The following is a 25,628-nucleotide window of genomic DNA, read 5'->3' on the forward strand; positions in this document are numbered from 1 at the left end:
ACATCCGCTCCTCTGTCCTCATTCCTGCCCTCAATTCCCAAAGCAATCTCAAGTCAGTGGTTCTATTAAAACAATACTGCCTCATGCAAATTGCTACTGTCAAGCCCCCTGGTTTTACTTCTCGTCCTTACTGCTGTTCTCTAGTGCTTTAATGGAGATTGTGCCAACCAGGTTTTGCAGCATAAAATAGGATCAATAGTATCTATAGAGCAATCTGACAATGATCGCTGGCACTTTGAGGCTGAAAAGAGCAATACAGGACTTTGAATGCATGAACACTTCATTTAGCACCAGTGCCAACCGACCAGGTAATTACAAACAGGGGCCACAAATCTAACCCGCAGCTGTAGCCTATACAGCGTCCAGATCGCACAACTTTTTGGTACAGCAACATAATTATCCTAATTGGCAGGTGGCAGGCTGTGCTATTGATATGTTTCAATGGCAATGTTAATGACTTTCCGTACACAGCATGTTAGCTCCCACTCATCCCTGAACACAGTGACGGGAAAAAAAGCTCTTACCTCTTAACGTAAGATTTACCTTGTCGGTTTCATTAGCAACCATTTAATTAAACGACTGATTTACATGCTGGGCACTTTGGCACTGCTCAACTTCTCCTCACATACATTAGTCATAAAGTGTTGCAGTGTATGCAGGGGCACTCGCAGAGTACCCTGCTGAGTTCATTAGGACTGTTGTCTGCTGCGAGGAATATTCCTGTTTCTTCAACTCGGATTGACTCAGCTGAGGCCAGCACTCTTCTAGTAATGAGGCCTGTGCTGTAGGTCTGTGGGTGGGTCTCAGTCGGCCATCCGTGCATTTCAGAATAAAGTGAGCTCTTTGGTCTGAGAGAGTAAATTGACAGCTCAGAGGAGGAAATGAAAACTGAGTATGGCTTTGTTATAGTGAGTGGGAATGCTAATTTTGCTGCCCAAAACTTTTTTATTGATAACAAATAGATATTTTAAAACCGAGACAGGCATGTAGGCAGAATAAATAGAATGATAGATCGTTTCAACACATCTAAAATAGCTTCCTGCTTTTTCCAACTGCAGCCCCCGCAGATCAGCATCGACTAGACGGACTGCTAATGGTCATGTCAGGAATTCACATCCCAAAGGTCACAAAAGATGTCTTCCTTTCAATTGAACTTCTGCTGAATTTTGCCATTTTAAATGCTAATCTTAGCAGCCTGCTATCTTCTTCTGGCCAAAAGGAATATATCAAAACTAAATAAGTGCTGCTTTTTTATCAAAGTCCAAGGTTGAAAATGGTAATTCTAATTTTGTTGCAAAAAGCTATTTCCATTGATAAATCAATGGGAACAAACAGATTACCTTTAACCAACTCAATACCAATTACATTTCAAATAAAAACCTTGAAAGGTATTCATAGCACAAACTAAATTATTTTTGAGGAGATATCTCATTCAGTGCAAGGTTCTTACAAAATGAATACATTCTGTTGAAACAACTTTCATGGTTTTTTCCATTCTGGAAAAAATCAATCACTGCTGTGTATTTCCTGCAATATTGTAGTTTTTGTCAACCTAATCCTGTTTTTTGTACAGTTGCCATTTTCATATCAAAATTGAAATACCAGTTTTCAAGCATCCATCCAGTGTCATATTTGCAGGCTAGGCCTATTGTAACAGTAAGTATTGTTTTTGTCAATTTTATTTCAATATCACCTTTATTTTTGAGGTACTTCTAAAGATTTTTCAGCACTATCCACAAGTTTTAATGTTCTGTCGTAGTGAGCAGCTTCTCCATTATTGTGTGGCATTGCATTATGGGACAATAGTGTTTTACAGTGTAGCCTACACATGCCGATTTTTGGAATGATTTTGTTAATTCCCACAGAACCAAGACTAATACTTGGCAACCCACACATGATAACGTCAATATAAATGAACTCAAATGTATTATCCTCTTATAACAACTTGAGGCATGCAATGAAAAGATGAACGACCACCTTAGTGTGCTAAAGGTCTGATCTGACATCGTGGGATTATATTATGTATATTTTTTGCTTTATTCAGCCGAAGGCCAAACCCGAGCAAGATATAAAGTGGAAAAAAAGGTTTCCTGTTTTGTGTGGCCTGTGGTTAGATAAAAACACTGTATTGTTCACTTTGTGGCTGGTACATGTCATGCCGCAGCTTCAAACCCACTTCATTTCTGTGCTCCAAGTAATCACAACCAATACAAACAACTTTCTTTAAAAGGTTTGGTGACAGTTTCATTTTGAACCTTCAATTTACATATACACCTGTAGATAAGTGCACTAAAATTGTAAGTTAAACAAAAGACAATAAACACAACCTGAACGCTCCCTTTAGCCTACATCTTTTGTACAAGTCAAAGTGAAGCAAAACCGCTTTGCAACTTCAGAACGAGTAGGAACTTCCGAGCCTCTAAACAAATAAGCGTTCCACTGTCAGTCATTATGTTAATTCGTTAATGCAGATTAAAAAGTAATTGTTAACAATGTGTACACAGAATAATCTGCCTTGGCTGACTGCTGTGGAACAGATAAGAATAGGCGGCAGAGATGTCCAGTGTAGGGCATTATACTGTATGCTTCAGTACACTCTTTTGTTCCTACTGTGCTCAAAAAGATTCAGCAGGAGCAGAACCCGTTGTAACCTTATCTGCCCCTTTATTTTCCCTCCACTCAGTCAAATTTCATCTGCAGTAATGAGGTGTTCATTTAACCTATGGCTTGTTTGTAGCACTTTGGAGGTTTGTCTTAATGAGAGACTAATCTAGACATTACTCACAGGCTGCATGTTGAGATGTCAGTGGTCATTTGCACACTTTGACCATCTTCTTTCTTTTTCCATCTGTAAAACTCATAACATGTTAAAAATACTACCTACAGTTTAAGTTTAAAAGCTGTGAGGCTTAATAAATTCAAATTCAATAGTAGTGTTAAAACTAATTGTATTGTCTGCGGTATTTGTTAAATTAACAGATTTGACCATAACATTACAGAACGTTGATTAAGGCCCATCACTATCCCAAATAAAACCAGTAAATCTTCTTTACGTTTGAAACACTAAAACTAATCAAAACTAATTACTAAAAGCCTGTCCACACAGACGGTGGAAAAGCAAACCTCTCTAAGTAAAATATTGTGTTATTTAGATTCAGTGATGAATGCTAGCCAAGATGCTAGTCAGTCTCAATAGCTTCTTTCCATTATTGATGTACTGGGCTGTTTACTCGTCATTAGCATTTTGTTCTCACTGTTTGTTTGATCTGGATTAAGGGGAATAAAAATGTTGCTAAATGACAGTAAGAATGCTAAAGGGACAATAAACTCTCACGCCTTCAACTCCTGTCTCATAACATTGTGGAGCAGTTTATTCTCCACCAGAGGAGGTTAAACTAGATTTTCCGCCTCCCAGTTGTATGCCTCCATCAACCAGTGGAGTTGCAGTTTACACCAATGCCTTTCAAAAAATCTCATCAATTTATAATGCTATCCTGTTAGTCAGCTGTGGTCGTTTTCAACATTGGCATTCTAATTCTTCAGGTATGTTTAAAGACGCTTTTTGAGAGGTCACGGTGACTTTTGAGCATGGAAATCAGACTCAAATCCTAGAGTCCAAGTGGGCTTTTGTGCCAAATGTAAAGGAATTCCCTTCAGCTATTCATGAAATATGTCATTTAACAGAATGGGATGTTTATACAGATCTAGGGAGGGAAATACAAACTACTGACAGCTGCATTATAAGAATAGTATAGAGCCATGACTATGACCAAATGCCTTGATTTAACATTAGAGAGTAAAACGTTTGCAGACTTATGGTATGAAAGAACCTTCATCTTAACACTCAACCTGGTTATATGTAATGGAAAAGCTCATCATCATTATACCCACTCAACATCTGACACCTTTTGTCTCCCCATCTGTTCTCTTAGATGGTAAAAAACTGGAGGCCGACAACTTTATGTAAAAGTTTGATCACATCTGTTTCTCAAACGTGCCATATGAAAGGATCGAAACGACACAGCAGGGAAATGATAGACATATTTCTTATTCAGGTGGACAGCCAGTTAAATGAGTGATGAGCATGTCATAGCATGTGTGTACAGGACAAAACAGATCACTAAGGTATAATGTGGAGGAGGAACAAACACATCTATAAAGCTTTGTATACAACGACTTCTCTAGGATAGCATTAGGACACTGTTTTTATTTTATTGTGTATGTGCAAGGTACAAGTTCATGGCAGAAATTACAATATAAACACTGCAAGTGCGCATCTTGGTTGAAAGAATGGCGGTTAACAGATGCTGTCGGGCATATCCACCTCCAGAATCAGGCTGTTCGTCTCGATGTCAGGGTTGGGGGGGGGGCTAAGAGGTCAGGTGCCTTCTCGCACAATTTACAACATCTTCCTCTTCTCAAACTCCTACAGGAGATGGGCAAGAAAAAGAAAGGAAGAATGAGACAATGTGAAAATGAAGTGAGACAGAAGTGAATGATTTATTCATGCAAACTTCACAGTCTCTGTTTTGATCCCATGTATCAGATTTGCTGTTGAGCCGGGGAAAGCGAGGCGGCTGGAGCTCTGGAGAGCTTGTTGAGTTTTTCTTTCCTTCCTGGAGTGCATAACATGTTGCGCTGTACGTGTCAGTTAGTTCCAGTTGTCAACAGTAAAACAGTTCACTTCCTGTGATTGATAGAGGCTGCACATCTGCACAGATCTGATTTATGAGAGGTTACAGTCACTGTGTTTATCAGCACAGTCCAACCATGTGACTACAAATGAGAAAGCATTATGTTAGCCATTAAAAAGGATGTAGCTATTTACATATTCAATTTAGGAAATATCACGCAAACCGTAGGATGATAGAATATGTCGTTCCCCAAGAATTTCCCATTCCACAGGGGGAAAGTAACTTTAATGCAAATGTCATTTATCAGGTCTGCAGAACACACAAGCTCTCAGGCACATTTTGGCCCGCTCCTCGACGGCCTGTGGAAACCTGGAGGACTACTGCCCCCTTCAGGAGGAAATATATTAAGAAGTGCTTGAGAGGCAATATCGGCCCCCACTAACCTCCACTTTCTGGGAAGGACGGAATAAAGAGAGAAGACATTTTGGGTGCAAGGGAGATTTTTTGCTTTATAGATGCAGTGGGGTGAAGGACAGAGAGAGGCGCAGGGATCAGTAATTAGGGATAAAGCTGTAGAGGAAATGAGCAAAAGAAGAGCAATGGGATGGCGAGACAGAAGGAGGAGGATGGTGTAGTGACATACGCAGACAGATGCTTTGTTAGTCCACAGAGGCAGACAGTAACTCAAGGGTAGAAGACAGGAATCATCGTGTGGAGGTAAGGTGGCAGAGTTGTTTGTGACAGGGAGGGGGAGGAAAGACCCAGACTCTTTGTGGGAGACATACTGGGATACCTGACAAGTCAAGAGGAAGAGTGGAGGTGGGAGTAAAATGGAGGTTGCCACTCGTAAGGGCAGGTGAAAATAAACCTGGAGCCAGATGTTTGAGGTATAAATAAGCCCCGCGAGCGCCGCCTTGAACTTTTGAATATATTACACAAACAGAATCTGGAGATTAAATGCGTACCGCTTCTGTTTGTCTGCTCCCATCCCAACACATGTGAATATTGAGCAGGATGGAATAATATTATTATCTGCTGCTGCGATTAGAAGCTCCAGATATTTTGTAAACAACTAAAAAGGTCATCATTATTCTACCTTGCATATGAATCAGGCTCTTCTCAGATAAACAAGTGAAACCACAATGTTTTCTGCTCTCTTTTCTCTGCACTGAAAACTCCTTTAGATATCACTGCACTGCATAATTCATTCACTTATAATGTACTATTTTCCAGTTGCGTTGCATCTTTTTGAATATATATATATATATATATATATATATATATATATATATATATATATATATATATATATATGACATATAGGGTTATTTGGAGAACATTTGTAAAGCTGAAATATAAACAAAAAAACGTGTTGATTTCAGGACAATGATACACTTGTGCCAAATAAGAAGATTACCATTTGCACAATGTCTGCCCTGAGCTTATTAAAAATACAATGCTTTAGTTAGGGAGCTGCATAGACAAACATCAAATCTGCTAAATCACAAACACCCGAGTGACTGACAGCTTCATTTAGTAATACAAACATTTCAAATCAGAAACAATTTAGTATATGTTAAGACACATAAGATAGATTTATATATATATTTAAGATTTCCTTGGTTTGGATACGAAACGTTTTTTGCATTTCCTGTGCAATATAAACACTGCAAGTGCAGGAGGGATTTATTGTATTTTTAATGATCTCAGTAGTGACAGTGTAAATTCAACAGTTATTCCATGTATCCCTCTTAGAAATGTTAAGAGAAAACAAGACCTGATGCCATACAATATTACTTTTGGTTAAATGGCTGGAAAGATTAAACATTTTGAGTAAGACAGAGCAATACTAGCTAACCATTTCCTGTTTACAAGAACCCATATTTTCAAGTGTTTATCTGTAATTATTATCTCAAGGAACTTTTGTGCATTTTCTGTGGACAAAAAGCCTCCGCAGCAGAGTTTGTTCAATTTGATGAAGTTCCACCGAGATGGAGCAGCCATTGTATGATCTTGCATTAGTAAATGGACTGTACTTATATAGCACTTTATCCAGTCTTTAGGACCCCTCAAAGCACTTTATATATGTAATTCACCCATTCACACAGAGCCGTGTACCTTACTCTAGGAATTAACATTCATACACACTCACACCATCGCCATGCCATCGGGAGCAGCTCAGGGTTAAGTATCTTGCCCGGATACATCGACCCACAACCTTCTGGTTGAAAGACGAGAGCACCCCCTCGCAGCCATAGTCTCCTCAGTAATTGGCAACCCTAACTCACATGATGATGAATCTTTCTGTTGTTATTATGAACGAGGAAACATCCGCCATTTGAAAAAAGACACAATGAATGAATGTATGAACTAGACAAGGAGGTTATTTCTTTCATCTTACTTTTTTTTTTGTACCTAAATCCATCAACTGTAGCTGTAAGTATGATGCTTATACCTCTAATGGATAAGATGACGCATATATCTAATGAGTCTTCACTTCTCCTGCAGGTGAGACAGCAGAGATGCTCCCCCCCTCCCCCCTGAGTAGGGGGCCGCGTTGTTTCTGCCGTAATGCCTACTTGCTTCTATTACTTCGATAACGGCAGCCAATGAGATTAACAGAGATGTATGAACACAATGTGCAGCAAAATGAACAACCACATTGCGCATTTTTCATCATTACACACAATGATTATGAATTAAACTTTGAGAACAAAAACGTGTGCAAATCTATATCGGCGAGCAGGAGCGCCAGCAGTGCTAATGAAAGTATAAGATGATGAATGGGTGTAATACATGCTTTCACTTTTTATACATCTTGTTAACAGTGCTTCCCCAAAGATAAATGGGAATAAAGAAGCAGGGGCGCCAAGTCAGCCACTTTCAACATGCGATTATTAATTTCTGACATTCTTTACGGCGTATTAAAAGTTCAATCTCAAATATTGCTACGACCAGAATATATTTTTTCGTCCTAAATCGGTCATCTTCAATGTGTAACTGCTTGGTGGTGAAAGATGGTGCCACAAGTGACCAGAATCACAAGATATTTAATTTTTACGGTATAATTACGATGATTACATAACGTCAGCTATAATGAGCTAACATATTTCTCCGTGTAATGAAAGCATCATATGATTGGTTTAGTTTATTTGTGTAAAATGTTACCATTATTAGTATAAATGTTTAAATGTCATGCCAAAATCATGTAACATCGAAAATGTAATATCAACACTCCAGACAGAAATTGAAGATGGAAGCTGAAGTAAGGGAGAGGAAAAGAGATACAAGTCAGAAAGAGATTAGATTTATGGAGGAGGCCAACAAAAAACTAAAAATTAATCAGACCATCTGAGCCCAATACCTCTGGTATTATTTTTGAATGATTATTCAGACATGACCTTCTGTTGCCTTATTGTTTATTTAGATGTCATTCAGATGTAACAGGAATGTTAGAGGAGGAGAGACGAATTATGATGAAACTATTATTCAGTCCGACGTAGTCAGATTGTCAATTTTAGGGTACAAGCATAACGGTTTTTTGGAAAGATCTTATGTCAATGGGAGTTAAACATTATGTAAATATTATCAGCAAAACATACTTTGAGTATCAAAAGTAAATGTACTCATGTATATTTAGATGTAATCTATATCATATTATTATTAATACTCAATTGTAACCTGTAATTAAAGGTAGAAGGTCAGATAATTGTGTGGAGTAAAGAATTAAAATATTACTCCAAAATGTTGTGAAGAAGCAAGAATTAGAAATATTTAAGTCAAAAACATGCCGCTCATACTCATAGTACATAAAGTATTGATGATGCCTTCTCTTTCAGCCGGTGTATATTTAAGCAATAGCTCACGACAGGCCGTGGTATATGCTCATTATATCACAGCTAAGGGGCGTGGTTTGGCCCGACGCGAAGCGGAGGGTCGACAATCCCCTTAGCTGTGATATAATGAGCATATATCACGGCCTGAAGTGAGCTATTGCTTTTATAAAACGGTTACCAAGTGTGGCAATATGAAAGAAAAATACACACTCTAATTTAAATAGTTTTTATTAGTAAATAATGATGTTCAAAATAAAATAGTCCCTCCGTTGCCTTCTGCACAAAACATAGTGCAAGGTCGTTGCTATGCAACAACACTAACAGCAAGCAAACATATTAGACAGAGAGCGTTGATCCATTATTTGGCTGTTTATTTACATTAATGTGTATGTTGCTGTTTATTGTGCAGCCACTGAAAACCTGTCCAGCATCAGTAGCATGGCTTACGTGGTGACTTGTATAGGTTGAGGTTGTTCAAAGCTGTTGCTTGGCGTGGCGAGAATATTGCTCCACTTTCTCCGGTCCCCGAGATTGGGCTTCCAGTAGCTCTGGAGAGAGCTCTCGCACCTGTGGCCACTAACGGTCATCATTTCTTTGCTTTGTTTCAAGACCCGCATCAGAAAGCTTTTGAATGGTGCTACTTTTCCAGTTGGTCTACCTGCTCTTCACGTAGCTCTGCATGTCGTAGTTTAGGTGCTTTTTTTTTTCTGGAGATAGGCACTGCTCAATCCACTCCTACATACTATAGTAAGACCCCCCCGGAGGTCGAAGTTAATCTTAAATGTTTCCATTTTAAGCTTTGTAAGTTTGTTTCGTAACGGAAGAAATTTAAATATATTTATAAAACTGACAAGTCAAATCAAGCAATCTGATTGGTCGATAGCGTTTTTGCGGACCTCTTTGATTACAGATTTGAAAACATCGTTGCTTGCTTTAAAAGTAGCACAATTCATTCTGTTAAACATTCAAAAGTATCTAGATATCCCTGCCCTAATGCCAAAGGAACTGCACACTGAATATGTTTTTCCGTTTGATGTCTATGTCTGGACCGCTGCGTCAAAAAGGAGGGCTTCTGCCCCGTTACTTCTCCGCTGCTTTCTTGTTCCAGTATTGCTTTTCAACCCGATGGTATACTGTTTTTCTCAGACGTGGAGGGATACTGACTTGTTGTGAAAAGTAACTTACAATTCTACCCGTGGTATACGCTCAGTATATCACGGCTAAGAACCAATCAGATTGCTTGATTTGACTTGTTCGTTTTATAAATAATAATATCTAGCTGGACTGAAGGACTCACCTTGAAAATGGTGCTGCCCAGCTGAGCAGGGGACATGCTGACCACCACTCCAGCTGACTGGAGGGCTTCAATCTTCTCTTTGGCTCCCCCCTTCCCACCAGCGATGATGGCGCCAGCGTGGCCCATCCTGCGGCCGGGGGGGGCCGTTAGCCCGGCGATGAAGGACACCACAGGCTTTGCATTAGCACCCTGGAGAAAATAGAGGGATAGAAAAAAAACATGAGCATAAAGTTCTGTGAAAATGGACAAAAACTGAATAAGATCAAGGGAAAGAGTGAGGATGTGAGTGCAGTTAGCACAGCGACAAAGTGTATGAGGAGGAAGGAAGGGAGAAAAACTAGAAATGGATGAAAACAGCGAACATTAGCTTTCTGCACCTGCATTCTATTCATTCATAAGAAATTAAACACCCCATGTCCTCCCATTACAGATGATAACAGGCTTGTCTAACCAGCCAGCTCTGCCTCGGTCTACATTATTAAAACAAAGGGTCAATCAAGCCATTTAATTGCATGGGTTGGTGTATGACCAGAGAGGGGCTCAGCCCCCTGCCACTTCATATCATCTCATTCCTGAGATGGTAATTAGTCATGCAGGCACTGATTAGCTCGGTGGCTGTCTGTGCTGCCTGCTCGCTGATGGATGTTACGTTCAACAGTTAAGATCATTTCCAAGGTGAAGAGAGCTAATAACTCATCCTCAGCAATAACACCATAAGCAAGGGGGACGGAGTGTGTGTGTAGGGCAGCTAATATTTCATACTTAGGAATAACAACCACACACACACACACACACACACACACACACACACACACACACACACACACACACACACACACACACACACACACACACACACACACACACACACACACACACACACACACACACACACACACACACACACACACACACACACACACACACACACACACACACACACACACACACACACACACACACACACACACACACACACACAGCAAGGTCCTTCAAAGACGCCCACAATCTCAGCTCCATATTCAGACCTGACACTGGCAGGAACAAGATGGCAGCAGCTAATATAAACTGGAGATGACTTTTAATAATTAAAACTAGCAGGACGTGTATCAGCCAGGGACCTTGGATAGAACTGTGCCGCTAATGAGACATTAACACTTGCACTGTTATGGGGAAATTAAAAGAAGGAATATCGCTTTAAAGTGCTCTGAATACGTTGCAAGCATCTGTTCTGCAGCGGTGAAAAATGTAAGCACAAAACAAATTAGCACCGAACCTCACTCAGTATTCAAAAGTCAAATCACGTTCTTGATAAACAAACCACCCTCATGTGAATCAGGTCTTAAATCTACCTCAAACGAAAGGGGTTTAATTACTCTATTAATCCCCGCCTCCCTTGATACTAAGTACTAACAATGCATACAGCGAGGGGAGTTATGCTATCATTCACTCTACCCGTCTATTGTTTTCCACTGTTAGCAGTTTGGATATATTACCTTAATTATGAGACCAATAGGGTAGTTCCCCCACCAACAGGCCTGTAGGAGGGCTTTATTATATGAACACAAAAACAGCACTGCTCCAAGGTGAGAAATTGTACTCCAGCTTAGAAAGGCAAACGGAGACAATTACACGGCCCTATAAACATGACGGTAGGCATGAATAAAACTGGCGTGTGTTCGCACACACGGCACTCACCAACACTTTTCTCCAGAATACATTCTGCGTTAGTTCTGTGTTGTTTCCACAGAATTAGGAGGGCTTTAGCTAAGCTCAGTGGGGACAGGCCGGGCTACAAATCAAGGGGCTGAAATAGAGAGAAATTCAGTAAACCTCTATGGTAGCTTAGGTGCCAAATAGTCCAACCTACTTGATAGGCATGAAGCAAATTCTAATATGGTTCTTCTGAGGAAAACCTTCTTCTGACTTCAGAGAGCCCATAAACTCTGGCAGACCTTTGATACAGTTGACTTTTAAGACCATATTTTGTTGGCAAGCAACTCAGACACTGATGAAGATTGAACCTTGAAATATGCCCTGCAATATTAAAATATGACAGCAGAGCTTAGTTGGAAATATAAGGTTGTTTTCTTGAATTCTACAGAATTAAGGTGTCGGCAGATAAAAAGTCTGCGGTAATTCAATTGTACGACTGAAATCAATACAAAAATGCAGTAAAAATAAAAAAATGTGAGTGTTAAAGGAACTATTTTCTCTGTTAACCACTTAGTGTGAGTGATGGCGTCCCGCTGTACATGAACACAATGTTCTGCCAAAGTTAAGTCTGCTGTGGTGTTGAAACCATTCTTCTGGTTTGAAGTGGCTGCGGGTAGCGCAGCTAGAAAAGACACAATGTAACGTTCTGCTGGGGGCCATTCACGATTAGTTGACCCAAAATCTGATCACGGTGCCCGATAACCAGATTGGCTCACGGACCACCAGTGGTCCACGGACCACACTTTGAGAAGCACTGCTCTAAAGCAGAGGAAAGTGTTCCATTATGCAAGAGTCTGCAACATATTGGCAGATTACTCTTGCCAGTTCAAGACTGCAAATTAAACTCTCAGGTCACTTCATACAACAGATCAATGCGCTAAAGCTCTTGTAAATAAAAAAACTCCTAAATTAGCTAAACTTGATCATCAAGTCACTATTTGGTTGTATTTATTTATTTATTCTGTCTGAGCTCACCTGCTGCTTCTTTCTAGCAACACTCTGCTCCACATTCATAAAAAATGCACACGTGGGAGTTCCCCTTGGTAAGGGTATTTGTGATGTGAATCCAAATGTATTCAAATGAAGTCAAGTTTGAACCAAAGTCTTCAGACCTCTTTGTGCTCTCCTCAGCCATTAAGAAATGTACACTATGTTTTTGAGGATGTTCTACTCAATTGACTTTCAGCGGAGGATCTGCAGCTTACTCCTACACTCTGCTGGGCTTTTTCATGCACGCGTTTCATTTGAACTGCCCCTTGCTGTCAACACTCTGAGGGCGTGGGGGGGGTGTTTGTACTTTATTTGTTGAGCGAAAGAAGTTATTCTCCCGAGACGCCAGTGGGAGATTTGCATGCATTAGAGCAGCCGAGGGCAACTCAAATCCATTTCGCAGCTCAAGAGCACCATTATAACACGCGCATGTAGAGAAACAAACACAGACACATACACACTGACAAAATGGACGGATTAAAAGTCATGTGCATGGAGGAAATTGCGAAACAGGGCTGGTGGAGTTAAAAATGTAAATTTCTAGAGCAGCGACATAATAACCGATAATAACCTTGCTGCTCTTCATCACATGTGGGCATCACTGAAGGTGCGTTGCTCATCAACACTTTAGATTTCTGGAACATGTACCGTGATTCATACCTTTACCCCAGCTGTCACTCTTTCTATTTATCACACGGACATAGAGAAGTGAGAGACAGCCTGAGGCAGTGATCAAAAACAAAGGACACATTGTTCTAGACACACGATGCTTTTCAGTGTTCGCTACAGCTGGTAGGCTTGAAAAGGCATGACTAAGAGCTAAGGATACATTTGTTATGAACACAGAAACATGTGCTGCAGCAGAGGACAGAAGAAGGAGAGTGAGGTTAAATCATGGGTGTTTTTCCCTTACAGTATTGTGCTGTTTGAGGTACTCCGCTGCATTCTCCTCAGCATTGCCTCCAATCTCCCCAATAAGGATGATGCCCTCTGTCTTGGGGTCATTCAGGAACACCTCCAAACAATCAATGAAGTCCGTACCGTTGAATGGATCCCCGCCAATACCTAGCAGGAGACAAAACACACACTAGTTGTAGACTGCTAAAATTCCTGTGAACATTTGAGGATCACATGGCTGTTCAGCAAAACAAGAGGCAGGTGGAACTCATATCTCTGGCACTGCCTGAAATGTTTAATGTGAGCAGAATGTCTTATTAGGTTCAGCATTACTCGTCATCTAACACACAACTAAAGAGGCTTATGGAATTACTTCATAAATGTGTTTTCTTTTTACACATTGTGCCACAGAGAGATGTAATGTATTTGCTAAAACAACTCAAAAGAAAAAAGACCAGTCTCTTTAGCTGCTAAATGCTCCCTTTAGTGCAGAGCAGCTTAGGTGTAGTGCAAAGTGGGTTGTTAAGAGTTCTTTTATTATGCAACAGCTGCGTCTGGAAACAGCTCGGTGAGAATCAAAACAGTAAAGTCAGAAAATCTAATCAATAAGCTGAGAGATACTAAATTGCTTCATAGATATGAGTAGAACATCATTCATTATTCTCTGTAGGTTTGAAACGTCAAGAAAACCCTTTTTTTAAATGTACAAATATCGGTTGAAGTTGTTTTAAGGCTTAAACAGAACAGTGTGTAGTGCTTTTTAAATAATGTAAACATTGACTGGGGTTATAGGTGCTGCATTTTTTTTTTATTTGACTTCAAAGTCGCTATAAAAGTTTGTTTGATTGCATTGCTACCCAATCAACCCTTCTCTCTGTATTGGAATTTAATGACCCCTCTCGGTTCAAGAATACATGACTTGTGACTTTATTCCCAAATTTCAAGGGCCCTGTTGTCATTTTCAAATATCATTTCCACAGAATATTACACCAGGATCTATAATAGCATGGGCAAACCTTCCACAGATACATATTATAAGACAACATTTCCACTGGATTTATATTCTCTCCAATACAAAAAACCTGGCAGGACCAAGAAGAGAAACGACATGAATAATTATCACAGAGAAGCACATTAGCAGCAACAAAGATGACAGTGATATTAAATATTGTATTAGCTGTAATTTGCAGCAGCCCCTAGGTCAGTCTCAGACTTAACAAGTCACGAACAGAACTACCAATAAACCTTCTTAATGAACTCTACAATATTTAATACCGCTGCAGCGCTGGCTTTATGAAGTCTGGCTGGAGGACACCCAGTAATTCAAATGTCTAAATAATAATGAAACAAAGTTGTTTTTCAGTTAATTTTGGTGTCCAACGAGCCCTCACATGGAGATTTGTTGGAAGAGATTTGTGATATGGTTCAACTTTATACTTGTTGCATTGCCAATAAGTAATAGAGCTGGGTTTCATTACAGTAAATCTGCATGATATGATGGAGTTAAAACAGATTATTCCCGGGTTGCGGTCGGATAATCCAAAAATCAGCTCCTAAATTCTAACCCCATCTCCTATTCCTTGACCTCTGAGTGAAACGTCATGGGGTTAAGGGATAGTGGATAGGAGAATTCAAAAGGACTTAGGAGAAGAGACTGCTGTACTTTAGAGAATCTGAATGCACTTTCACTATCCGACGTGTTTATGATGCGCCAGCGGACGTCATTGTGTGCGTCTGCTGCTGTGGTGAAACTATGGAAACTACTAATAAAATCCCAAAGGGTTGCTGAATAACACGTTTTATTTATACATGGGATAACTACAATAGGGCTGCTAAAAACGACTAATTTGATAATCGATTAATCTATCGACTAATGAAACGATTAATGGGCTATTCTGCCTTGCACAATTTCTCAAACGCTCTTATTTAGCCATCAACTTTTAGATTTAGCTTGAGGTTGTTTTAGGCATGTGGAAACTAACAATGAAGACAATAAAGATGAATACTTGATTCAAAAATACATATATTATTAAATTAGCAAAACAGATTGTGAACAAAATTAACATTGCTTTTTATTTAAATTAAATAAATAATATTTCACATCAAAAGAAACAACAATGTTTTAACAAATCGTATTAAATAATCTGATGAAAGAACGGTAAACAGAATAGATGAAACTTTAACAAAATAAAGAGTAACTCTGTTACCTCTAATCATTAACCCATGTTTGTATAATTGAGTTAACTCTGTGTGTTGCTGCTAGCATACAAAACACCTGACGTGGAAACATTACTCGTGGAAGGGGCTACAGCGCTACTAGCAAGACAGTCGAACGCGGTGCATTCCTCCGCTCCGTCTGAATGTGGTGCACTTTTGCTAAATGTTTAGACAAATTGCTTGTGTTACCACCGTTACATGCTAAACTCTCTCACTCGCATTGTCCACCTCAAGATGGGTAACCACACCTTGGAGCGCTTCTCTCCGCCGTGTGTTGCTGCATAGCAGCCGAGTGTGTGTAAACTGCCCCGCCCCCTCGCACACAGACGGGGGAGAGATCTCGTCTGAATTGGAAAGATCGAAAATACACCGACCATAGACGCATTATTTTGTCTTTTTGCATGTTAGAAACGAGTTGGCGACACTAAGATTGCGAGATAATGTTTGTGTAGCAATAATACATGACCTTTCTCTTTCTCAACTCGCTACTCGGAGGGAAGTCGCTGTCATAAGCCTTCTGAACACTCCGATAATGCCTCTCCACGTTACCTTTCTTTGGCAGAGCGACGCTTGCTTTACAAATAAGGCAAATAACCTTTGAATGTGACATCACAACAAAATATTCTTCCTCCCATTCTGAGTGGAAGTGGTATGTCTTTAGCTTTTTGCTCGGTCCCGCACTCATTTTGTTGTTTGTCTCTTTAACTTAATTTGAGTTTTCCCGGCACTTGACTGATTTTGTTTCGCTTTGCATTCTGGGTTAACAGACTGGAAAGCGATAGGTCGCTTTTTCTGTCAATCAAGTAAACTCCTGAATTAAGTGGCAGGGAGGCCAAGGGAGGAGGGATCAAAACCTGTTTTGTCTATTTTAACGGAGCTGGATTTTTTTTTTTATGAATGACTCGCGATCTACCAGTATTGCCCCCGCAGTCGACGACGTACTGGGCAACTCTCCTCTAGAGAATTCGAACGGCACTTATCATGGCTGCCACTGAGGGACTTCCGGGTCATTTCACTCGGTTAGGAAGGTTCCTAAGCTAAATGGACTATTCGACTTCAGCCCCAGTATGCACTGCAACATCAACAACAGCCATGGTAGAGGCTCAGCCCATCGTTTTCACTGAGCATGACAATAAGGAGGATAGATGAGTGAAGGAATACAGTTATTGAGATTCACCTCTGACAGCAAGACAGGAAGAAACATTGTTCTAAATAATGTCCCAGCTTCAGGTTGAGCTATAAAACGGCATGTTGCCGATCCACAGAACACATCAGTAAGTTACAGGAACAAGGCTGGGGGAGATTGTGGGGCAGAAAGGTAGGGTAATATGAATTCAACATCTTTAGTGGGGAATTGTAGAAATGAATGTATTACCTGCAAGTCATACAGAACCTGTTCTATTATGATTAGGTTTTAAAACATTTAGCTGCTTCAGGAAATTAAGGTTCACTCATCAAAATGGATAATGAAAAGGAAGAAAAGAGGCAGCTCAAAAGCATTTATGAAATCCATGCTCCATGAATAGTTTCTTCTTAGCTTCTTGACAATATTCATTGAATACTTTATAGCAAAGGTCTGTCAGTTTTGAACTTCATGTTATAATGTGAGATGGAACCACAGTAGATGAGACGCAATTGCTTTAAGATGTTCAGAACAAAGAAATTTGAGGGCTTGATCAGTTTGTTTAATCTCAATGGTGCCCTTCAAAGATGGCAGCTACTTCAATGTTTCCATTGGACAGGAATATTTTGAGCAACGATCGTAAAGTTATTAATTGCTTTTCAATACAAAGGGAAATGCGTCGAGTTTTGGTGCAAGGTGACTTAAGTGGATTCACCTTCTTTTTTCTTCCTCAGTGGAATTGTAATGAAAGTTTGTATCCCCCTAAGAGTAACTGTTGAAGACGGATGTAAGGAAACATCACTACAGCCGTCTTTTCATGTCTTATAATTCAGGCCTTGGGTCTTGCCAACATTCACAAAGAGGCTCAAATTAAATGTGGGCATGTGATGTTGAGTGCCTGGGATAAAGTGACCGTCCTGTCTCCAAGCCAAATGCTACACATACTTAAATGAAATTTCCTCCATTATTCTCTGTTCAATTTCCTCCGTGTCGTCTTCCAGCACCCATAAAGCGATCCACTGTATCAGGATCAATTTGTTCTTTCAGTCCCAGCTAAGTGCTTGTTTTAATATCGCCTGGATATAAAACTAAGAGCTGTGTTACTGTGTGCTAAATTTAAATTCAATATGCCCCAGGTTATTGGTTACTTACCAATGCAGAGTGACTGGCCCAGGCCCACTTGTGTCGTTTGATGCACAGCTTCGTACGTAAGAGTACCCGATCTAGACACAATACCTGAAAGGAAAAGTTTACAAGCACACATTTTATGATATTTCTTGTAAAATAAAAGTAAATCACTGCTCCAGTCAGGGGTGATAAAATGATATAATGTAGATGTCACTTTCTGTCTAACATTGACTGAATCGTTTCATCATGACAGCAAAGACAAAGAGATCGCAGCTCAGTAACAGCTGTTGTGTCTATGCTTTGGGAGTAACGGCAGTCGATTTAATATAAAAACAGACGTAATGTAAAGGTTCACTGGTCAACAGCAGCACACACTCATCAAGCTGTCAACAACAGAAGCTCAATTTAAGAATAAATTAAGGACGGTGTTTAATTTGGAAAAACTCAAATGTATATGAATATAATTTAGTCTTTTCTGAAACATTAGACTTCAAGATTCCCTCAGTCGTTTCTATCTATAGACTTAAACATGTGGGCAGTTATTCAACTAATATTCCTAAATACAAATCTCCCGTAGCTTGAATGTATAAATGAAATACTTAAAGATCCAAACAAAGAATTTAAAGTTTGTCATTTTATTAATTTCATCGACAATTTAGCAAAACTCACCAATTCTTCCCTTCTTGTGAATGTGGCCTGGCATGATCCCGATCTTGCACTCACCAGGCTGCAGAAAAGATACACATTTAAATGTTTAATGAAACCAAAGAACAATTACTATGATGAATAATTGTTGATATGAGTGCTTCAGGACAATATATTTCTCTAAACTATAAGCTAACTTCAAAGAAACAGAACAATTAAAAATACAGAGAAACAAAAATAACAAACAGAATTATAAATGTATGTTCCTTTAATTTGAATTGCCATGCATTCACTGCTTAAAACAAAGTTAACATTATATATTTATTTTAAGTTGTACATTGTATTTGTCTGCCAACATTGAACATTAATCAAAAGAGTTTAAAATAAAAGCAAAACAAATGCATTAAAATCAATAGTTCTACTGCATCCTCGAGAGGAAGATTGTCCTTTCAGGTCTCTAAGCTACAAACAAATACATAAGAAAATACATGGTATTTACATGGTGTACATGGTACAAGGTATGTGTGTGTGTGTGTGTGTGTGTGTGTGTGTGTGTGTGTGTGTGTGTGTGTGTGTGTGTGTGTGTGTGTGCGTGTGCTTACATTGATGACTCCTGGGCAGTTGGGGCCTATGAGGCGGGTGATGCCCTGGCGCAGGAGCCTATGTTTAACTCTCACCATGTCCTGCTGGGGGATGCCCTCGGTGATGCACACCACCAAGGGGATCTCGGCATCGATGGCCTCGATAATGGCTGCTCCCGCGAACGGGGGGGGGACATAAATCACGGTGGCGTCTGCCCCTGTGCCCTCCTTTGCCTGAGGCGAGCAATAAAGATATCGGTGTTGCATTAATAATGAGAATTCTAAAAGTTATGAAATAGTGCCACCTAATGTTTCTTTAAAATGTAAAAGCTTTGCAGTCCTTCACAGGATACAGGGAAATAAAAAAGGGACACCCATAGATGGATAATGAGTCACACATACCTCCTTGACTGAATTGAAGACGGGCATCCCCAGGTGTGTCTTCCCCCCCTTTCCCGGGGAAACACCTCCAACCACCTGCGAGCCATAGTCGAGAGCCTGCTGACTGTGAAACGTTCCCTGCAGGGAGAGAGGAGGCAGCGTGTGAATGAGTGTAATGGAGTGAGGTGCAGCCGCTTTCTGCAGCGCCAACCTTGAGATATCATTACAGACAGAGAGGAAGGAGGAAATAGGCTGCCATCCAGGATTAATCACCTGAGCTGCTGGGTAAAGGGATGGATGCATAAGCAAGGCTGGATTCAGCTAGTGGTAAATATATATTCAATGAGGAGAAATCGAAAGGTTCTTGTCAGATAAATAATGATGTAGGCTTAGTTTAATCTCCTAGCAAAATATTGGAAAAACAGATTTAAAGCGGCTTTGGATTTTCTTTGACACAGACTTTAAAATATCTTCCAAAAATATTTGACATACAGTCACCTGCATGTAAATTGATTTGAAAAATTTGATCACTACATTCATGAGGCAAATGAATGTCCAGACACACATCTAATTACTAACTTCACATGGGAGCTTTCCTTAAAGTGTGTAAACCTAACAAGTTCCTTGTAGGATAAAAAGTCTACATTATATTGCCACAATTTAATTTAGTTGTCATTATTGGCAGAAATAACCCTGTGAATGTGGTCATGCTCGTTAAGGTGCAGGATAGCACTGCATTTTCACTTTGTTTCAAACTGAAGTACCTTTAATTTAGAACACTATAGCCTGACTTGTACTGGAGTAAACCTTACCATTTTTAAAATACAGTCATTTTTTCATTAACAAATAAGATAAACAAATATTTTTGAATGTCCCGTTTTTAGTTTTTCAAAGAAACTTCTAGTTTCAACTTTTGTATCTCACATATTCACTGGAGGCTAAACAGAAAACTCACAGAAAAATTACTTTGCCAGACATTAACCAAAGGGGAAGAATTTATTACAAAAAGGACACTCAAGATATTCTGAATATTTTCATTTGATGAAAAAGTGAAGCTACAAAATAGATTGACTTTAGGTTGACTTTTGGTTTTCATTATTGACCTTTAGTCATTCAACTAAAGCATATTATGGTTGGAAAATGTCTCTCAAAGTAAACATTGTACAGCTTCTATGAGGAGACCCAACAAGCTCATACAGAACACATTAAGGGATAACAGTGGAAACCGTATGTGAGAACCTTAATGTGGGTAGCTACAGAGAGAGACACTAGTAAGCTCAGCCTATGACTTGCCCTTCGTAGTGTTTGGTACTAATTATAACATGAGGAACCCTTGTAAATGAAAAAAACCCAGATAAAGCAGTAATAGCCCTCAAGAGGGTATAGTGCTTTTTAGGAGGTAACATTTTGTGAATGAATCTCAGTTGTACCTTCCTTAGAAAATGAGGTCAGTGTCAATAGATTTTCTGGTGAACAAATCATGCAAGTCTGTTAATTATTACTGAAGATGCTGAACCAATGTAGACAAAGTAGCAAGGGTCAAAATCACAAGAGCAAATGAAGGACCTTCATATTTAATGTATAACTGGGCTATTAAGAGGAATTACAAGCCATGAATCAGCATTTTCTCCCAAACATTGTAATATACAAGAAGTTACCTTCTACTAACTTTGCACCATTATTATCGCAAATGTTAAGACAATAAATTAGAAAAATGGCTTGCTTATTAAGCCAGAGACACCATAATGTGCACTCAATAGAACTTGCTTCATTTCTCATCCCTTTCTAATTACCCGGAGTGTTCACTTGAGCTATATTTAACAACTTTTTATGATGTTGACGAGAAAATGGAAGATGAAAAATGTAATGTGCGTGAGGAACGAAGGGGGAGAATAAATCTGTAAAGTCAACGTTTCTGGCTTGTTGAACAAACTTGCCAACACTTTTATTCTGCTTGACTGGATACAGTTCAAGTGATTCACTTCAGCTTTTTTTCATGATCTTGAAAACTAACTGGTATGTATAATTATTGACTAAACCGATGACTCGGGGTAGTCATGGGGGGAAAAACAAAAGTCAAAATAAAATCGATTTTTCCAAGCTGAAATAAACCACTGAAAATGACTTTCTATGGGACAATAGGGGGCAAAGCAATCTTACAACAATTACACTACAGAATGAACTGATCCAAGGTCGAATGTCAGCATTCACACATATCATGAATATTATCATAAATAATACTGCACATAAAATAAAAATTAAATTGACTAATTGTTGACACAGTAATATATACTTGATATTTATTTAATAATTAACATATTTCACTTAATAGGATCTTGTACCGTAATTCTTTTTTCTGTTTTGTGTGTTTGAGGCCACATAAATATTTTTCCGAATTGTAATTGAGTGTCTTAATTATGATTTAAAATATTATAATTAAACCCATTGATTTTTGCCATATAAATAAAATTCAAAAATCTAGACTATTTAGTAAACACTACAGGGAAATCAAGGTGAAAATAATAGCATATTATGGCAATAATAAACTTTTATAATCCCTCATGACTTTTGAGAGGAGGGAGAATATTTTGTGTGTATGTATGTATGTTCATGTGTGTGTTCATGTGTGTGTGTTATGGCTGTGCAATCAATCATATTTGAATCGCCACTACGATTTCGGCCTGCCACAATTACGAAAACAACATAATCGAAAAAAACGATTATTTTGCTTTGCTAAATTGTGACGGTGCACTGCAACATATTTCATCCAATTTATTTTGTTCTAATTTATTTGTATTTATCATATTTATATATGATTAGTAGCTTGTGGAAGTGCGCTCCAAAATATTTGTTGATCTTGTTTATTGGTATTTATTATTTTGATATTATTTATTTAAATGTAAATATAAATGTATCATTTATTTTAGCATTGTTTTTTTTTCAGTTGAATTAGACGTTCAGGCTAATCAACAGTTAAAAAAATACTGTTCAAATTATATCGAGCAGCCCTTTGTAAGTGTGTGTGCGTGCGTGTGTGTAGGAAAAACTGAGATTTCACAAAATTATCACAGTAACCCATCTGTTTATGGTAACAAGACGTGAGGACAAACCTGCTTCCCTGTGAATCCTTGGCAGATGACCTTTGTGTCCTTATTGATGTAGAGGTTGGGTCTTGAGGCTGTGTAACAGTGCCTGACTCCACTCTGCTGCACTGAAGAAGTGAGAAATAAAAACATTTAGAAAATTAGATCTCCATATTAAGAAATATCAGCAAACGGCAACACATATTTCCTAATAGCTAAAATAAGTAATGGCCTTTTTGAGTGATATTTTGTAGAGATAAGGGATTATGTTAAATAACAATTAAAATATGGGACGAGAAAAAATATATGAAGCAACCCTCTTTTATTGTGTTATTTAATTATGTAATGAATACATTCAAGACTGAACAAAATTCCTAAAAGTTTTAACAGTATACTTTTGAAATAATTGAAAGTGCTTAAAGGTGAGGTAGCTAATTTTGCAGAAACCAGCTCGAGCATGCTAGAATTTGAAAATACAGCCGGAAAAAGACTGCCAATTCCTTACAGAGCCCCTCCTCCAACACACACATGACCAATGAGGGCACGAGATAAGTTTGCACAGATGGAAGGCTGACAGGCAGGTAGGCCTTCCAGTTATTTTAGCCGGGCCGGCTAAAATGATTGGTCGTGCTTTTTATAGTACTAGAGCTTCCACAGATGACATTTTTTTATGGATTTTTTGTCAAAGCACTTAAAATATTCATTGCTATCAGGATGTTAAGAGCATTCCATGGAATATAACAAAAAGTGCATCTCGAGCCGGTTTCTCAAACTTACCTACCCCACCTTTAAGGATCAAACATAAAAGTGGAACATTTTGTACACCCATTGGGTCTTGCTGACTCCACTCTGCTGCACTGAAGAAGTAAGAAATTCAAACATTTAGAAAGTTAGATCATCCTATTAAAAAATTCCAGCAAGCGGAAAAACATATTTACTAATAGCCAAAATAAGCAATTGCCTTTTTGTGTCACATAATGGTTTGCTTCAGGATACTTCGTAGAGATCAGGGATTGTGTCCTCCAAAGCAAGCTGCTTTTATTTATTTTTCTTTCAAATGTATGATAATGTTATCAATGTCAAGGATAGTACACATTTCTTTTGGTCTACTGTAGGGTAAGGGTGGAAGGGAAACAATGGTGCTTCAACACATTTATTAAAATGACTACATGTTACTCACAAATAATTACTACCCAGCTCTGCAATAGAGTATTTAGACCATTTTATCTTAATCTTTTGACTTTCTAGCCCAAACATTTTTTATTATGGTTCAGTTCAGTCCCACAGCTCTTATCAACTCTGTTTCCAGCAGCTGCAGACAGTAAGTTTCATATCCCAGTAATATGGGTCAAAGTGTAAATAAGGAGGCGCAGGACTTCTATGGGTGCTTCCCGGCTCTTTACTCGACCTCTGCCTTTAGCTGTCACCCCTTGACCTCTTGACCCAGAGTATGGAAGTACTAGAAGTATGGTTGCAACATTTTCCACTAGAGTTGTTGAGATTCCAAAGAAATCAGACAAATCCTACTCATTGTGCCTTAAAACATCTAGTGCACTAGTTTAACACAGGTTTAATAAAACCTTAAGCTCATTGATGCAATTTCAAAGGTTAATAGGCTTCCCTCTGTCAAATGTCAGAAGGTACAAGAAAGGCCTCAAGCATTGGCTGCCTGACCATAACAAATAAAACGTAACATGGGGTAAAAAGGAGACAAAAACTCTGATTATGACTACTGTAATGATCCTGTGTTAAAGTTTGAAGCTTGTCAACCCACTGGTATTCAAAGAATGGACAAAGTAACATATGTTGGTTACATATGAGCACTCTAAACAGAAGCTTAAGGTTGGAACATTATCCCTCACTATCTGAACTTTGGTCTTCTTTCAGAGACAACTTATCAATGACTGTACAAAGTTCAGTTTACCCTAATGTGCCAGGAATGTTACACCTCCTAAACTTCAGTTATCATCATCATCATAATCCAGCAGACTATAGTATTGCCAATGTATCGTCCTAGTCAAACTAAGGTGTAAGATCTATAAAAGAAAAAGTCTCTGGGATGTAACGTTAAGCTTGCTGCAAACAGGCTCACTAAACAGCTATTTTCCAGTAGCTGCTTTCAATCACAGCAAGGTTACAACTAACATTAGCTACACATGGTCTACCAAAACAACTTGAGCATAAACGCTTAATTGAGTTGAAAGGACATGCAAGGTCAAAGATCAATGCTGCTCTGGTCTAGTGGGTTATTATTAGATTTCAGCTGGACGCCAAAAGCTAGCTAGCTGGCTAACTGTCATTGAGTTAAAACCTTAAAACCTGTGGTTAAAACCACACAGACTGTTGGAAAGCTAGTGTGGCTAACTAGCATGGGAGCTAACTTACAGCCAACCAAGGGAGCTTTGCTAGCCAGTGCAAGACTATGCAAAGCTCAGTTAATGGATAGCACGCAGTCAACCACTTTACTTTCGTGACAGATACAAAACTGGCAAACATTTCAAGTATAACTCTATAATTTAGTAATATACTTACTAAGCAGCCTCGCAAACAACCTGCTGTGAGACATCTTCGGTCATTCACCAATGACACCGGAGGATGAGGACCCCACACACGATTCTTAGCTGACTAGAATTATCCCCTTCAAATGTGATTTTTTTAAGAGCTAGATTTTATTTTATAATTTAACAATGCACTTCGGGCTTTCTTTACTAATATACAATAGCCTGCTGATGTTGAATGTGAACAAAGTATTTACATAGAGGGATTTATATATTCCAGGCGAAAACGTCGGCTGATTCGTTTTGCAAGGCATTCTGGGTAGTGTAGTTCTAGTCATAATGGGTGAAAGAAACCTTAACAGCACTAGAGGTCGCTTCAACCAAATGGACAGTTCGAGTAAATGTTAGACCCTGAGCTAAAAATAAAATTAGGCTGAAAGTTCTTTTTGACCTTGCACTACATTCTAGCAGTCTTTTAACATTATGCAGCAGATGTTTATGATATATATTTACCTCAGAAATATAATTATACATAATGCTATATATATATATATATATATATATATATATATATATATATATATATATGGATATATTGAGAG

The 25,628-nt window shown here is 38.8% G+C and overlaps 1 protein-coding gene across 1 annotated transcript; it reads right to left on the reverse strand.

Moving 5' to 3' along the window:
• Positions 1–4,028: 4,028 nt before the first annotated feature.
• Positions 4,029–25,202, reverse strand: suclg1 (succinate-CoA ligase GDP/ADP-forming subunit alph). The gene is made up of 9 exons (XM_079684960.1): positions 25,061–25,202; positions 22,556–22,656; positions 19,467–19,583; positions 19,086–19,298; positions 18,508–18,565; positions 17,863–17,946; positions 13,387–13,538; positions 9,768–9,956; positions 4,029–4,426 (listed from the first exon to the last, which is right to left on the reverse strand). The coding sequence occupies exons 1-9, from the start codon at positions 25,092–25,094 to the stop codon at positions 4,400–4,402; spliced, it is 975 nt and encodes a 324-aa protein (XP_079541086.1). The 5' UTR covers positions 25,095–25,202; the 3' UTR covers positions 4,029–4,399.
• Positions 25,203–25,628: the final 426 nt, after the last annotated feature.

Source organism: Notothenia rossii, assembly GCF_949606895.1.
Source record: "Notothenia rossii genome assembly, chromosome: 1".
NCBI classification, from domain to species: domain Eukaryota; kingdom Metazoa; phylum Chordata; class Actinopteri; order Perciformes; family Nototheniidae; genus Notothenia; species Notothenia rossii.